Below are 15382 nucleotides of genomic sequence, written 5' to 3' on the forward strand. Positions count from 1 at the left end.
TCTGATTCAAATGCTATGTTGGAACTAGAGCTGGGCGATAGAACGATAACGATATGTATCGCGATATAACTTTTACTCGATAGAGAAATTAAGCTATCGCGATAGACCTCGCCGCTCTTGTCCTCTTAAAAAAAAAAAAAAAAAAAAAAAAAAAGGTCAGCCAATCCAAATTAAGTAGCGCAGAGCCGAACCAATCACAGCCGCAGCGTCACGTCGCGTGACTTGTTACGTACAGCACAAGTGCCAAGCCGCACGTGTGTTTGTTTGGGAAGCAGCCAGCGGGTAATGGAGCCAGCGCCTAATGGAGGAAATGAGTGTGCCGACTAGAAAAATCAACCGAGCGTGACCGAAGAGAAAACAGATGATGGTTCCAACGCCGGAGAGATTGTCGAACGGAAGAGCCATAGAAGTTCTGTAGTGTGAAGGTATTTCGGCTATTTCAAGTCTGACAAAAAACAGAGTAGCGTGCACTGTAAATTGTGCCGAAAGCAAGTCTGGAAATACAATAAACTGGTGCATGCGTCACACTGTGCGCCACGTTATTGTTTCGGTGAAATTAATTTCTACAATACTGTTACTGTTAATTCTACTCTCTGCAGTGTTTAAATGCTTACATATACACACAGTTACTGTCCGTCCACACATACGACTCGGTTCTGCTTCTATGCCCCAGCTTTGTTTACTTTTTCCCACCGAGGCTTCTAGACTTCTGATTGGCCAACATTTCTGCACGGTTAGGAATCTAGCGCCACCTGCTGCTTTGGCATGTTCATAGCAGCGTTTTCTTTCATTTCTCCCTTTGTGTGTGGACGGGATTATTTTTTAAAACGAAAACGGAAAATCTCCGTTTTCAAAAATACCCGTGTACGTGTGGACGTAGCCTCAGTCTCTGACTGGAAGCGCTAATTCGTCATTCGGCTTTTGTCAGACTAAAGTAACTGTTAAAACTGTTTGAAAAGCTAAGCTATACAACAAGAAGAGATTGAGAATTTCCTTTTAGTTCTCAGTTTATTGGATATTGACAAAAGTTAGTCAGTTTTGTCTGTTCTTCTGTAAAATAAACTAAGATTTATTTTTAGAATTAATATTTTGTTTCTAAGTGGATTTGACAATTTAGTCTGTTTCGTTTGTTCTATTTTGAAACTTAGACGCTTTAGCGGCTGCCTTTTGTGTAGTTTGCAATATTTGCCTTTATCTATCTGAAAAAAGTCTCATGTTCCTTAAGTACATCTACCCTGTTGAACTTATTATGGGAAATAAATATTTAAATAAAAACAAGCTGCTGATTATTTCACATTTTACTTGTGAGCAACGGCACATTTAAATCTTACAAATATAGTTATTTGGCTTATATCGTGATAGATATCGTTATCGCCTGAAATGAAAAAAACATATCGTGATATGAAAAAATCTCATATCGCCCAGCTCTAGTTGGAACTATGATTTAAAAATGGGCTGTAAGTATTTCGATGAGACCAATAGCAAAGTAGGAAGAAAAAAGATGGCAAGAGATTGAGGTTTGAGCTGAAAAAAATAAATACACACACACACACACACGCACACACAACGGGGGGGGGGGGGGGGGGGGGGGGGGGTATTTAAACAGCCAACCCCCACCTTGCACCTTCATACAGCCCTCTTTTCTCTGTCCCTGCTCCACCTTCTGCTGGAGGCCTTGATAAATTGGCACAGATTCTACCCGGCTCCCAACCAAAATCGCTGCCTAAGTGTTTCCACTGCACTACCGCTACAATGCCCTTACAGTAGCACAGCTCAAAGAGAAGGTAAAGTCAGAAAAAGCAGGATTTTTTTTTGCTACAATTTGCATCTCAAGAGTGAAATTTTAGTCCAAGTCAAAGGTAACAAGTCCGACGCTTATTCGAATCGGAATGATCACATAACACGGGTCTGCCAGAGGGATACTGTGCAAAATTCTTGTACTCCTCACAAACTGACCACTCTTTGTTTGTGAGGCATTAGCCAAGCGGATGTGAGTGAGGCATTCTGCAGCAGAAGTCAGTATGCCTCCTTCCTGTTCGGTCTCTGAGGTGCTGAAAACTTCCCAAAGCACATTCCACTCAGAGATAGACACAAGGAATAACAGTTGAGCAAGAGACAAGGAACTCTGAGTTTTGCTCCTGGGGAATAAAGTCATCTCCTTAAAAAAAATTAAATGAGAAATTCCAGCTGAATGCACTTGCTGTGAGTCAGACTGAAGCAAATTTTGCAAAAATCAAAGGTAACAGAAAGCTTTGAGTTACTCACATAAAAGGAGTCTGAATTCTTTTAGTCATTTTAGAAATACAGGACCAAAATTCAGGTCCAGTGAGCTCCCTTCAAAACCTTGTGGTTAAAGGTCATTCCTCAAACTTTATCAGCACTGTATTTACAAAACCACAAAGTTCGCATTACCACAAACCAGAGTATACTGGGAAACTGACAACCTCCACTGCGACTAAAACGGACGCTCATATAAAATAGTAGTTTGCTTTGCAGCAAGCATGAAAGTGGACGCTTTTGGCAGGTCACTGCCATCTCTAAATTGTAAACAATATGCAAGATATTTTTAGGGGACACTTGGCCTCAGTCTGATACTCTAAAGTTCTTTGGTCTATTTTCAGTCCACTGCTGCATGAATAAGGAGCATTCATAGTGCCATATTAATAATAAGGTACAAAAGGCAATAGAATACACTGTGAGTGAGTGTGTGTGTGCAAGTCCACATCCGTCTAAGTGTGATGGGAAAAAAAGAAAAAGTCAGTCTTGTAGAAGAATTTCCAGCACTGGACTAAAAGCGGAAGACTGGATCCAGACAAAACAAAGACACTGCTAAAAGCATTAGATCAAGGCTTACTGTAGTTCTGCAGGAGGATTTCAGTGCATAGACTAGATAATACCTTTTATTTCAGTTCTTTAACTGTGGAATATGTTCATAGAAATAAAAAGACATCAGCAAGTCTAAACGGAAAGGAAAAACAAAACCAAATATGTCCTTCACTCCCTTCAAGCAGGGACATCACATCTCATATGTGAGGTTGGCACTCTTTTCAAAAGTAGATTAATCTTTTTGAACCAATTGCTTGGCAATTGGAGTAAGAGCTCAACAAAAGCTTGGCCATCATCAAAGAGGCAGTAAAGAGAGAATGAGCTTCAAAAATGGAGAAAAAGAAGATAACTGCCACTTATCAGATTGTTCCACGATGAAACTCACCTCAAACCATATATTAAAAAACAAAACAAAACCAAAAACAACAGACAAGTACAAACAAAAGAGGTGCAACAAGCAGAAATAGAATTAACAAGTAAAAAAAAAAAAAAAAAAAAAAAAAAAAAAAAAACATATACCAAAGACGAAAATGTTTTTTAAGACTATGTTCCCCTGCTGAGTCCGCTCTGAACATGAAGTGCACACCAGATAAAATCTCACTATTGAAATTAATGATTTGGGCCAGACACAAACTGCTGCCGAAAGAAAATCAAATATAAAACTTCTTCCATCTGTGTTGTCTGTGGACACAAAGTTTTGGAAAACGCTTTAAACTAAACTGATACCAATCCACACGGGTTCCTACACAGAACCTTTTAAGTTAGAGGAAAGCGTGGGTGGGCGTGTCTTTGAAATTATGAAGTGGGCAGCCTGCATCACGGTTGGTTTGTTGAATTACATGCACGATGCCCACGAACGACTCAAAGTGAGACTCTAGTGTCCTGAATTCCTGTTTCCACTCTTATACAAACAATGACTAAGAAACAAACTCACAATGGAGAAACTAGACCCATGGAGTGGTTGGAACTTTTGCACGGAAATAATGATCAAAATAGCTGACAATTCATTTTCTTGCAGGAGACCTACAGCGGGTTAAATAAGTACTAAATGTGTTACCAGTTTTCTAAGTTAATACAAAATGTGCTATTGAGATGAAATTCTCACCAGATGTCCCATCCAAGCCCCACAAGCAAAGAAATCAAACCATAGATGTCCATAAAATTAAGTGTAATAATGAGAAATGACACAGTATTGAACACACTTACTGAAATGTATTTAATACTTTGTACAGAAGCCTTTGGTGATGCCTCCTGTATAGAGAAATTCTTCTCATGCATTGCTCAGGGGTGATTTTGGCCCATTCTTACACACATACCTGAAGGTTTCCTTGACCCCTTCTATGAACTTTTGTTCTTTCCATAGATTTTCAATTGGATTGAGAGCAGGTGTTTGACTCGGCCATTCTAGCAGCTTTATTGTCTTTCTCTGAAACCAACAGTTTCCTCAGCTGTGTTTGGGATCATTGTTTTGGTGAAACATCCATCCTCGTTTAGTCTTCACCCTCCTGACGACAGCAGTTTCCTATTAGGAATGTCTCTGTATATGTTTTCTATTTATCCTTCCTTTAATTATATGACGCGTGCCATTGTCGTATGCTGGAAAACAGCCCCACACCATGATGGTCCCACCTCCAAACTTATTTACTTTTGGGATGTTATGCAGTGCCTTTTGAGCTTCTCAGCAAACTTTAAACTTGCTCCAACATGCTTTTTCTTTAGCAACAGTCTTGTGTAGCGAGCGTGCATACAGGCCATGGTGGTTGACTGCATTTCTTATTGTTTTCTTTAAAACAATTGTTCCTGCTGATTCCAACTCTTTGTGTAGCTCTCCACAAGTGGTCCTTGGCTCCTGGAAAGCTCATCTGATAATTCTTTTCACTCCTCTGTCTGAAATCATGCTGGGAGAACCTGGTCATGGCCAGTTTATGGTGAAATGATATTCTTTCCACTCCTGGATTATGGCTCCAGCAGCGCTCACTGGAATCTTCAAGTGGTTTTGAAATTCTTCTGCAACCAATGCCATCAGTATCTGTTGCAAAAAATAAGGTTGCAAGGTCTTGCAAGAGCTCACTGGTTTTACCCATCATGGGTTGTATATCTTTGGTAATGAGATACCTTTTTATAGGGACTGAACCAGCTGTTATTCATTAGCATTAAGTGGCAGGATTGCTTTCCAATTACTGATAGATTTCAGCTGCTGTCATGACTTTCTAGGTCTTTTTGCACCTCCATTTCTTCATGTGTTCAACAGCTTTTCCCTGTGTCATGTCTCATTATTGCAAACAACTTAAAATATGGACAGTTATAGTTTGATTACTTTGCATGTGTGAATTGGATTGAGGGGTTACCAACATCTGGTGAAAATTTCATGTCAATAGCACCTTAAGAAATATAGTTACTAAGAAAACTGGTGACGCGTTCATGATTTACTTTACCTGCTGTATATATGAAAAGCATATTTTAAGAGTCCTGAAAACAACTTTGAGCGTGACCTCTTAATTCTAATTACACTGTTGCATTTAATTTGGAATATATACAGGAATACTATTTGTATTATCTAAAATGATAAGAGGCAAGCAACATAATCCACTGAAGACAAGCCAGAACATGAACAGACTGCCAAGCAAATTAATTTGCTGCTGGGACTAGATATTAAAGAAGGATGCTTGTTACCTGTCCTATTAATTTTATAGGATTTTAGGCGCACATTATATTGTTACCATGCATTTCTGTACATACTATGCACAGAGACCTAATCGCGATCATACCCGATCCAATATAAAATCAATAGAAATATCAGCACTACAAATAGAACTGCTTTTGGAGAATTTGATCATACAAACATAGGCATTTCATAATTTATGCAGGAACAAAAGGAAGAACGCATGTAGCTTGTTCATCCCCAAATCTGACCGCAAGCACCTCCTGAGGAGGGAGCAGCACAACTATTCAGACTGCTGGGATGTTGTGTAACAGTAAAAAAGGTAAAGTGAGGGCACTAGAAGCTCCCACATTCAATGGCTTTGGAAAGGTAGACGGGGGACACGCAGCAATGTGAGTCTGCAGAGGCAACTTCCTCCCACACAGTTAGGTTTTTGATTAATGTTATGCCAGCTCATCGCCACAGAGTAGGCTGCTGGCCTGACAAGGAGATAATAGCAGTGGGTATGGTACAGTGTCACAAGACAAGGAAAAGCTGCATCTCTTACAGAAGTCTGCAGTGGTGACTAATCCCTTCAGGCATGTCATAATGTTAGAAAGCATTCGAAGCAGTGACAAAAAAAAAGAAAAAAAAAAAAAAGAATGATGCTGCAGGCTTTGTTTGTAACTGCTGTATTTTTTTTGTCAAAATGTGTATTATTAAATCTGAAAAATGGTTGCCATCAAGCGGAACAAGCATACAGCAGTACTGACAATTGCAAGTACTTTCTCATACATCAAACTGTCTCTTTTCAACAGCTCAGCTGTAATAATGGTATCATAGTGATTTTGACAATGATGTATTGATTTTTAAAAAACTACATGTAACACCCTAAAGCTTTTGGAAAATTGCCTCTACACTTGGAGAACAGTTATCTTAACTGAGCAACGAGAAAAGTTGAACCATTTACCTGTGAACAGTTTGGTAATGGCTTTGTTCTGTCGTCGTGCGGAGCAGATGAGCAGCAGCCAAGGAGGCAGAAACTCATGGTGACTGGCCAGGAGCTCTGCAATGGTCCTGGGAGAACCTGGGGAGGACCTCTGTTCCCCCTCACCCAGCTGACTGCCTTCATCAATGGAGTCCACAAGCAGGAAGAGTGCCTGCTGAGGAGGCTTCACACTCAAGAGAGGCAGGAGTACACACCTGATGAAAAAGGATGAGACATGGAAGGAGAAAGAAAAAAAAAATCTGTTACAATGTTTTCATCTTTTTGATTTTGTTCAATTGATGACATAAATCATCTTCTTTCAGGGGTTGCCACTGCAGATTCTGGTCTCTAGCATACTCATCTGCATGTTCCCTTTCACTACTTCCATGAATCTTCTAATTTTCTGCTTCTTCTCCTGCCTAGCAGCTTCATATCAAACAGCCTTGGTACTCTACATATGTCCAAACCATGTTAAGCTTGCGTCTTTACCAGCTCCACCTGTGGTGTCCCTCCAATGTACACTAATGTAATGTTGTTGGCCACTCCCAGTAAAAATCTTAAAATCTTCAGTTCTGCCACCTCCAGTTCGGCCTCCTGTCTTTTTGTAGCATGTATTTAAAGTCATGTACCTCCACTCTTTGCATCTTCCCTGTTACAACTGTCTCCCTCTCATTCACACACACATATTCTGTCTTGCCTCCACCGGCTTTCATTCCACTTCTCACTAGAGCATACCTCCAACACTCCAGACCATCTTCCACCTGCTCCCTACTCTGACTGCAGATCAGGGTCATCTACAAACATCCTAATCCATGTAGACTCTGTCCTGACATCATCTGTCAACCTATCTTGACATAAAGAGTAAAAAAAAACCAAAAAAAAAAATTTTTTTTATGTTGGTTTAGCTAGCTAAATTCTATATTCACTCTTATTTACCCAGAAAGTGATGCATGTTTTTATTTCCCCTTCTAATGAGCTCAGATATTCATGCTTATGAAATAAAAACTGTTAGTAATAGTAATAAACATACTATTGACATTCTCTGCACAGCAAGTGCTTCGCTTCAAGATGAATACAAACAGTTGGTCTAATACAGTGAAACAGTGGCTTTACAAGGACACAAGAGTCACAACACAACCAATTTCAGTTAAACTGTTTAAACAGGGAGAGCAAAGGTGTTTAAGTACATCTCCATCCAGCTCAAATTGGATCCATTAACAGGCCTGCTACCGATGATCTGCGCTCAAAGAGAGATTTACAGATGATACAATCACTATAATTCGTCCGCCTACCACCCCCCCCAGTGAAAAAACTTTGCCCGACAACTAGATTTTCAGCTTTGAGATTATGCCAAAGATGCGGAAGGAGAAAAGTGTTTTGCAACTTTAACCACAACTAAACATGGATATTTTCTTCAAGTCGAATCTCAACTGATCTCCCAATAACATTAAAATTGATGCCTGAACATTAACATCCATTAAAAAAAAAAACTGTAGCATTCAGTAAGAAAGCAAATGTGTATTTTAAGCATATGCCACATTAACCGTTTATGAAAGTCCAAATGTAAGTGAGGCATGATTCTGCTTCAAGGCTAATATGCAGATCACACGTAAATGTACACTGAACTAATTTTTGTTCGCAGGACTTCTGTTCCACTGTGACTGCAACTAGTTTGAATCCCCCATAAGATGTCTGCCTGGGGAAAATGTCATCTCCTAATACTCACAAAATTGCTTCCAGCTCAGCTGGCTGTGATAAAGGATCTGAGGATTTCATATTAGTGACATTTTACTCTGGGTCTAGGTTAATTAAACATTTAAAGGAGGTTGAACAAATTGATTACTCAACATAAAAACTTGACTCAAGAGTAGACGTGGCTGCGGGGCATTTGAGGATCTTTTAGGGTAGCTGCCGCGCAGATAAAAATCAGTCACCTTCCGGATGATGGGATGGTCTCTTTAACTACCACTCTTCTTTAATGGAACTGACATTGCTTGTAAGCGTTGTCATAAAACACCAAGACGCAGTTTTAACAAGATGTTTTTTTGGATGTTCAACAGCCTGTTACTAACCCTGCGGCTGCAAAGACATTCCCTTTTTGAGGTTCTACCATTCAAGACCTAAATTTTACTTCAATTTATTGTCCGTAATGAACATGAGTGCAGGAAAAGCCATGTTATTTGGGATGCAATTTCAGTCTAAAATACAAAAGACGCCACTTCTACAATTAATTCTTCTTGAATACTAAAAGAACTTCGACTAAAAAAAAAAAATCCCCAAAACTCTGATAGAATAAAATAAATACCGTATTTCCCGGACTACAAAGCGCACCTGAATATTAGCCGCACAAGCTAAAATCAGGGGAAAATCCTGTTTTGTACATACATTAGCCGCACCTGACTAAAAGCCGCAGGTGTTTCAATGTTGACTTATCATATGTAAGAGAATATGCACAAAGGGAATTGTCAGGAAAGAGATGGCTGTTTGGAGACACACCCCTTTTATTAATATTCTGAAAAACAAGTTATGGGTACATATTTGCACATGTAGTACATAACAGTAACCTACAGCACACCAGAAAAATAGATTCGGACTACCTTTTAGGCTCAGGTGCAGTGACACGGCTTTAACAAGAAGAAAAGTCAGTCATTCACCATCTTTCTCTTCTTCCTGCGCTCTAAAACCACCAAAGTCCTCTTCTCCAATGTCGGAAACGAACTGGCTCAGGATGGCTTCGTCATCCACTCTCCGCTTCTCTCCTTCGTTGTCACTTTCAAAACCAAAGAAATCCTCGTTGTCAGTGTCAGAGTCGAACACCCTCAGAAGGGCCGTGGCGGTGTCCTCCTCTCCATCATGCAGCAGTCCAGCCCTTCAAAATCCGTTGGTGATCGTGGATGTTTTCGCACTTTTCCACACTGTCAGAATCCACCGGTGGAGTTGGGCATAACTTGCTTTTCGCAAGTTTATCGCCGCTCGTCATCCACGTCTCCCGCTGAATGCGTAGCGCTACTTTGAAGTTTGTTTTTCGTGCTACTTCGTACGGCACTACGTTGCCTGGCGGACGGACATGTGACTAACATACCACTCTTGAACCCCGATCCTTCCGCCAGGCAACGTAGTGCCGTACAACAGCGGAACAAACAAAACAAATCGTCTTACGATATCACAAAAATCATGGAAAATCCATAGAAAAGCCGCACCTGACTAAAAGCCGCAGGGTTCAAAGCTTGTGCAAAAAGTAGCGGCTTATAGCCCGACAATTACGGTACTTTTATGTTATACAGAAATCTGACAATATGGGACTCGTATAACACCCTAACTTCTAGTATTCAGGAAATTAAAAGCAAATCCAATGTCTATTCTATTCTATTGTTGTTTCGATAGCCCAAGGCAATCTCTTCAAAATATGTTCTTTTTTCTAAACAGACATAACCTCCAAATTACTGATGTTATAATTGGAAAAGTAGCAATCAATCATAATTAAAAAGCTGGAATTAAAAGTTTGTTCTCTTTTAATTGGTCATTTCAGTACCAGATGAAATCCGTCCAAAGTCAACAATCAATAGTTATACATGTTTCTGTGAATCTTCAACTTTTGTTGAAGACTTTACAGAGAAATCTGAACTCTCAACAGCAAAAAAACAAAAAAACGACAAAAAAAAAAAAACAAAAAAAAAAAAACAAAACAGAGTTATGGTTTTATAACCTTCACACTCCAGTGTGATGCTGCTCAGCCTTTGAGAAACACAGTCAATCACTCCTTCTTATGGTCGCAGCCCGCACAGAACCTGCAGTGCCATCTGGGAGCCCTGCCAAAAGGAATGTCCATCCACAGGGGTGACTGTGTGTGAATAGTCATGTTTGAGGCCATGTTGCCTACTGAGACAATCAAATCCACAGCGACAGCAAGCGGTCGAAACAAAGAGCCATTCTTCTCTCACTATTCAGCTACTTTCGGGCTGTCAAAGAGTCAAAAGACAAGGACTGCAGACAAAGGAAACTTAGCGGGATGTGGGACATGGAGAGAAAATGAGCTCAGGAAAAGCTGATTTAGTTTGCCAGACAAACCTGCAGCATACCTGGACCAGAAAACCAAAAGTATTTAAGCTTCACATGGTGGTCTCTGACTTTTTTACCAACCTTTTAGTTCTTGTTCAAATCCTTAACATATGCCCAACTCAATGCCAATTGCCATTTAAGTCTAGAGCAAAAAGGAAAAGAAAAAGTAGAAGAGGGGGATGTGAAATGCACCTAACACAGTCACCATCTGTCATGTTGTATTCGCGACTGCGGCAGCCGTCACTCCCACCACAATGGTCAAAGCGAAGCTTCCAGTGAAGATGTCTGGGGCGACAAGGCAGCGCTGGGCACCGAGCCAGTGCCTTGTAAATTTACGCAGCTCATTTTAGAGAGCTAGCCCATACCCACACACTGTATGCACACCAAAACTATGATTAGAAAATAAGATCCATGCATGGCCTTGACACTGCTCTGTTAATTGAAGAATAACCAGCAGCGGAGTTTAGCTCTTAGCTTCAGACAGATCACAACACGGAGAGATACCGACAAAGCTTTCCTCCATAATGGCTTAAAAAGACAAAAGTTGAAGCGAGGCCTTTGCTTTTAAAAAACAAAGCAAAAAAACCCCCCTCTCTCTCTTCATTTAGTATTGAGTCAATTTGGAGGAAGCCTGCTTAGCATCTTTGCAAAGTCAAGACAATTTAATACCACAGAGCTCAATGACATCAGCTGACTCATACACCGGCTCATCCAAACTGAAAGGGACGACTATCTTGCAGATCGTTTGCTCACAGTTTCCTTTGCGATTCGTACATTATGAATTATATTACTGCAATCATCCCGTCGAAAGTAATCACACTGACAAGAACAATAAGAGTGACTGGTGCTGTGGGCAAAATGTTCTGAACAAAGAGGCTCACACACTTTAACTGTATTCTTCCCATTATGTTGGGATCGACCATATGGTCTTGTTTCCTGCTCAATCTGTTATCATCCAACTCCAGTTTCATCTGATTGGACATAAATTGCAATTCTATGGGTTTATTACAGACTTGGGGAAAACATTTATGCACTGAAAAAAGCTGGACTTTTAAGCTTTAACAAAAACAAAAAAATGTGGTCTGATCCAGAGTGGTTACACAGGAGCAGAACAGCACTTATGTAAGCTTTGGACTGGCATATTTACATTAATTTGAGTTGAGTTATTAGACAGATAATCCTCTGAGGATGTCAACCTTGCAGCAGAAAACTAGTTGCTTTTCAAAAATACTGAAATGGGCATGATAATCATTTGTTCAAAATGACTGAGCGGAGAATTAGGTGATGTTAAAAAAAAAAATCCCTATTAAACTCAAACAACTGTATTTTGTTGGAGTGGAATATGAGCTTAAAACATGTCATGACATTTTTCTGATTAACGGCACCATTTTATTAACATCCCCCCTGACATAAAGCTACTCTGCACACACTTCTCGTTCTCTATGTGAGCTTGTAAGAAGCAAGTACGGCCCATGATTCAATAGCTTGCAGAACCTCATTTCGCATCAATAACTTATTCTCCTCATTTTCTGAATGACTTATCAGTCTCTTATGTCGTGGTGGATGAATTCTCTTCATTTCAACATTACTTCTGTCCGTTGAGGTTCACAGGCATTTAATCATAGTTCTTTTTAGCTACGAGACAGTTCATGATCAACTCCGCAAAAAAGCCCATCACCAATTTCGCTGCCCCTCGGCCACCTTGCTTGACAGGTGGTATGAGAAGTTTAAGCCAATAATGATGACATGAGGTAGCCTTTGTCAGTTGCAGTTGCCAACAACCGAGATGACAGTAAGCGTTTGGTTTTTGCCAAAGTGGTGCTTTGCCTTAAATTCAGACATCTCCACTTTGGTCTCATCTCTCCAAAGGACACAGCGGTCTATTAGTTTATTCAGATCCAGGTTGGCAAGCCTTAAAATGTGCTGCTATGCTGTTTTTTGAGAAAAGAGGCCTTCGCTTGACAACCTTTACAAGCAAGCCATCCTTGTTGACTCAATTTTTAATTGTGCCGTGATCAACTTTTAATATGCCAATTGAGGCCTGTAGTCTGTGAGACCCGATGCTTTTGGGGTTTACCTAAAGTTTGGACTGCATAGTCCAACCTTTAGATAAATCTGTTGGGGACATCCCCTCTTGGGAAGATTGTGGAATTGTGTTAAGACACATCTGAACTCTCCTGACCTGTAAATGGCACAATATCACACACGCTGATGATCAAGTAATCAAGTCCATTTGATTATCAGCACATGGCTACTACTTACTGATTCTATAGGAATTAAGAGAGTAAGGATATATTTAGTTTTCACAAGACTCTGCAGGACTGTATGTTGTTTCATGGACAGGGCTGAATTATAATAGATTTATAATTTCGATTTAAAAAAAAAAAATTATGACAATTTATTATTTATCCCACCACTTTACTCCTGACTTGGGTATTTAAATTACTTCTTGATGGATTGCCATTCCAGGTCCCCAAAGGACACAGTCTGTTGACTTCGGTGATCCCTTCACTTTTATTCCAACACCACTTTGAGGTTGACATTTCCCGTTTGGAGTAAAAAGCCAACTAAGATGGCTGCTATTAACTTCGGTGATCCTTTGACTTTTCAAATAATGTCATCGTGAACCACATTAGCACACCCACACAAACATTTTGCTTAAAACGCACCACTCTGTTCATGTCTAGCCTGACAAAGCCACCAGTATGTTGCACTAAGTGCACCAGTATGGTACATTTAGTGCTGCCTAATCAGCAAAAAGACATTCGAGTTGTCTCTTAGAAAAAACAGTAAACGTGTAATCTAAATAGAGATACCCAACTGTAAAGCCTCTAAGATTGTGTTTACATCCTGTAAATATATTAAACAGATTTCTTACAAAATATCAATGTGTTCAGGACTAATTTATCTAAAATAGAAAAAAAATACCACATCAAATAACAGAAACTGAAATTTTACACTCATCAGCCACAGCAAATAAACCACTGTCAAGAAAAGCAAACAACCTTATCGCCTCACAATCCAGTATTCAGCTAGAAAACCTTGGCATTCATGTGAATTCACTCATCCCAACAAATTCTTAGTGAGAATTCAATTTCCAGTGTTACTTTCAGAAGGAAAAAGGTGAGAGTTCAACAGCCTTTCAGAAGAGAGACATTATTTTTGTCAGGTGGAGGAATGAGCTAACTGTGGAAGTGTGACCTTGTCTAAATCTAAGGGTAACTAGCATCTTAACTGAAAACCCCAATCCACAAAGGCTCCAACCATCACAACTAAAAGGGATCAACTTCTGACAAATATTTCCATCCACAACCAGACAGACATATGACTACTGCCAGAACTGCAGGTAGACCTGGGGCTGGGTGACCAAATAATTTAAGTATCAGTTCTGCTTTGAATGATTATGGAAGTGGGAATAATGCGAAAATTATTACTGTCTTGCATTAAATTTTGCTATGAAGCACTTGCAGCAAATCAAGCGCACACCTTCCCTTTACAGCAGAGAAATTCAAACCCACACTAAACTCACTTGCTGCTTAGAGCAGCTTCAGCCAGGATGACGGAAAGCCTTCGGTCAACAAGACGCATCTACAGGACGTAAATCTCTCAAAGTTTCACAGTTAAAGCTGTAGGTGGGTTATTGGTTCCTTAGTGTCTCCAAACTGTTCAGGGTCTCTTACCCAATCCAACTTTCAGATGTCTGCACCAGCTCTCTAATATTCACCCACTGGCTGCTGAGCATGTCTCAAGCAGGCATCTGAGTCCACTGCCTCCTGGGGCTCTCTCTTCGCCTCATCTGCCCCCGCAGACATTCCCAGGTGGAAGCAGACTGCCAACGACCGGCGGCTGCCCTTGCGAGGCAGACTTTAGAGTCAAAACAAAGCCTAGTTAGGGCCCAACTCCTCTTCTTGATGAACTTGTGTCCACCACCACCCTTTACATCTTAATTTATTAATTTTTCAATTGAATTATATATTTTTTAAAAGATTCCCTATAAAAAAAGATTTTTTAAAGGCAGTTTATGGACAACCATAAAACAATAACAGAAAAAGTATGACAAAATATGTGAGTATCATTTTTGACAGCTTAATGACAACTCTAAGACCATAGCTGATCTGGTGTATTTCTTCTTTTATTTAGAGTAATTTGAGACAGCATTATTTTTTGAACATTGTATAGTGTTCACCACATTTGCAATAGGTGGGGGTTTATGTCAGGCTATAATGTGGGCATACAGCATGAAAAGCTGCACCTACTTGTGCCATTGGTAGAAAAATGAATTACTATATTGACGTCTTAAGTATCCGAGGATTTGGGAAAAGGGCTCCGACATCTCAGCCATGCTCCACTTCAGGCCACGCTTTAGCCTGTGGCATCAAAACAGGTGTATAAACCTTGAAGGCAGATTATCTGACATAACACAAAAGTAACAAAACAAAAATCATTTTAGAAAAGCCCTGTAAGTATTTGAAAAGTGTTCTCTTCAGCGGTTCTTTAAACCTGCTGGACAATGCAAGAATCTGATCTCTTCTTAATGGATTTGCACGATCAATTCTGCGCTGAATCCCTCAGCAGACAAATGCCTCCTGCTTGACCGAGAAATGGTGTGTTGGAGACTGCTTGGTCAGGGGGAAGTGAGAAGCATATGAAAAGAGATCCAAGTTGCTTTCATGCAAAAACAGCTACAGCTTTCAAAGGCAAGTCCGAAAAGAATCTTCTTAATAGACCATTGCTAAAGTGATAAAGATTAGATTAACTAAAATGTGAGTCTTATGACTTTTATTTTTTTATTTGAAAGCATCTCACGAGACTGATCACACACAATGACTACACTGTTCACTGTGTGAGAGTATTATAGTCAACTTATT

General features: G+C 40.0%; 1 protein-coding gene across 1 annotated transcript in view; it reads right to left on the reverse strand.

The window, feature by feature from the left end:
• The window catches only part of ankrd50 (ankyrin repeat domain 50), a 42662-nt gene that overhangs the window by 16861 nt on the left and 10419 nt on the right, over positions 1 to 15382 (reverse strand). Inside the window, exon 3 of the mRNA XM_080901722.1 lies at positions 6438 to 6670. Coding sequence (XP_080757848.1) covers positions 6438 to 6670 — 233 coding nt within the window. The remainder of the gene's footprint in view (positions 1 to 6437; positions 6671 to 15382) is intronic.

This window comes from Rhamphochromis sp. 'chilingali' (assembly GCF_963969265.1).
Source record: "Rhamphochromis sp. 'chilingali' genome assembly, chromosome: 13".
In the NCBI taxonomy this organism is placed as follows: domain Eukaryota; kingdom Metazoa; phylum Chordata; class Actinopteri; order Cichliformes; family Cichlidae; genus Rhamphochromis; species Rhamphochromis sp. 'chilingali'.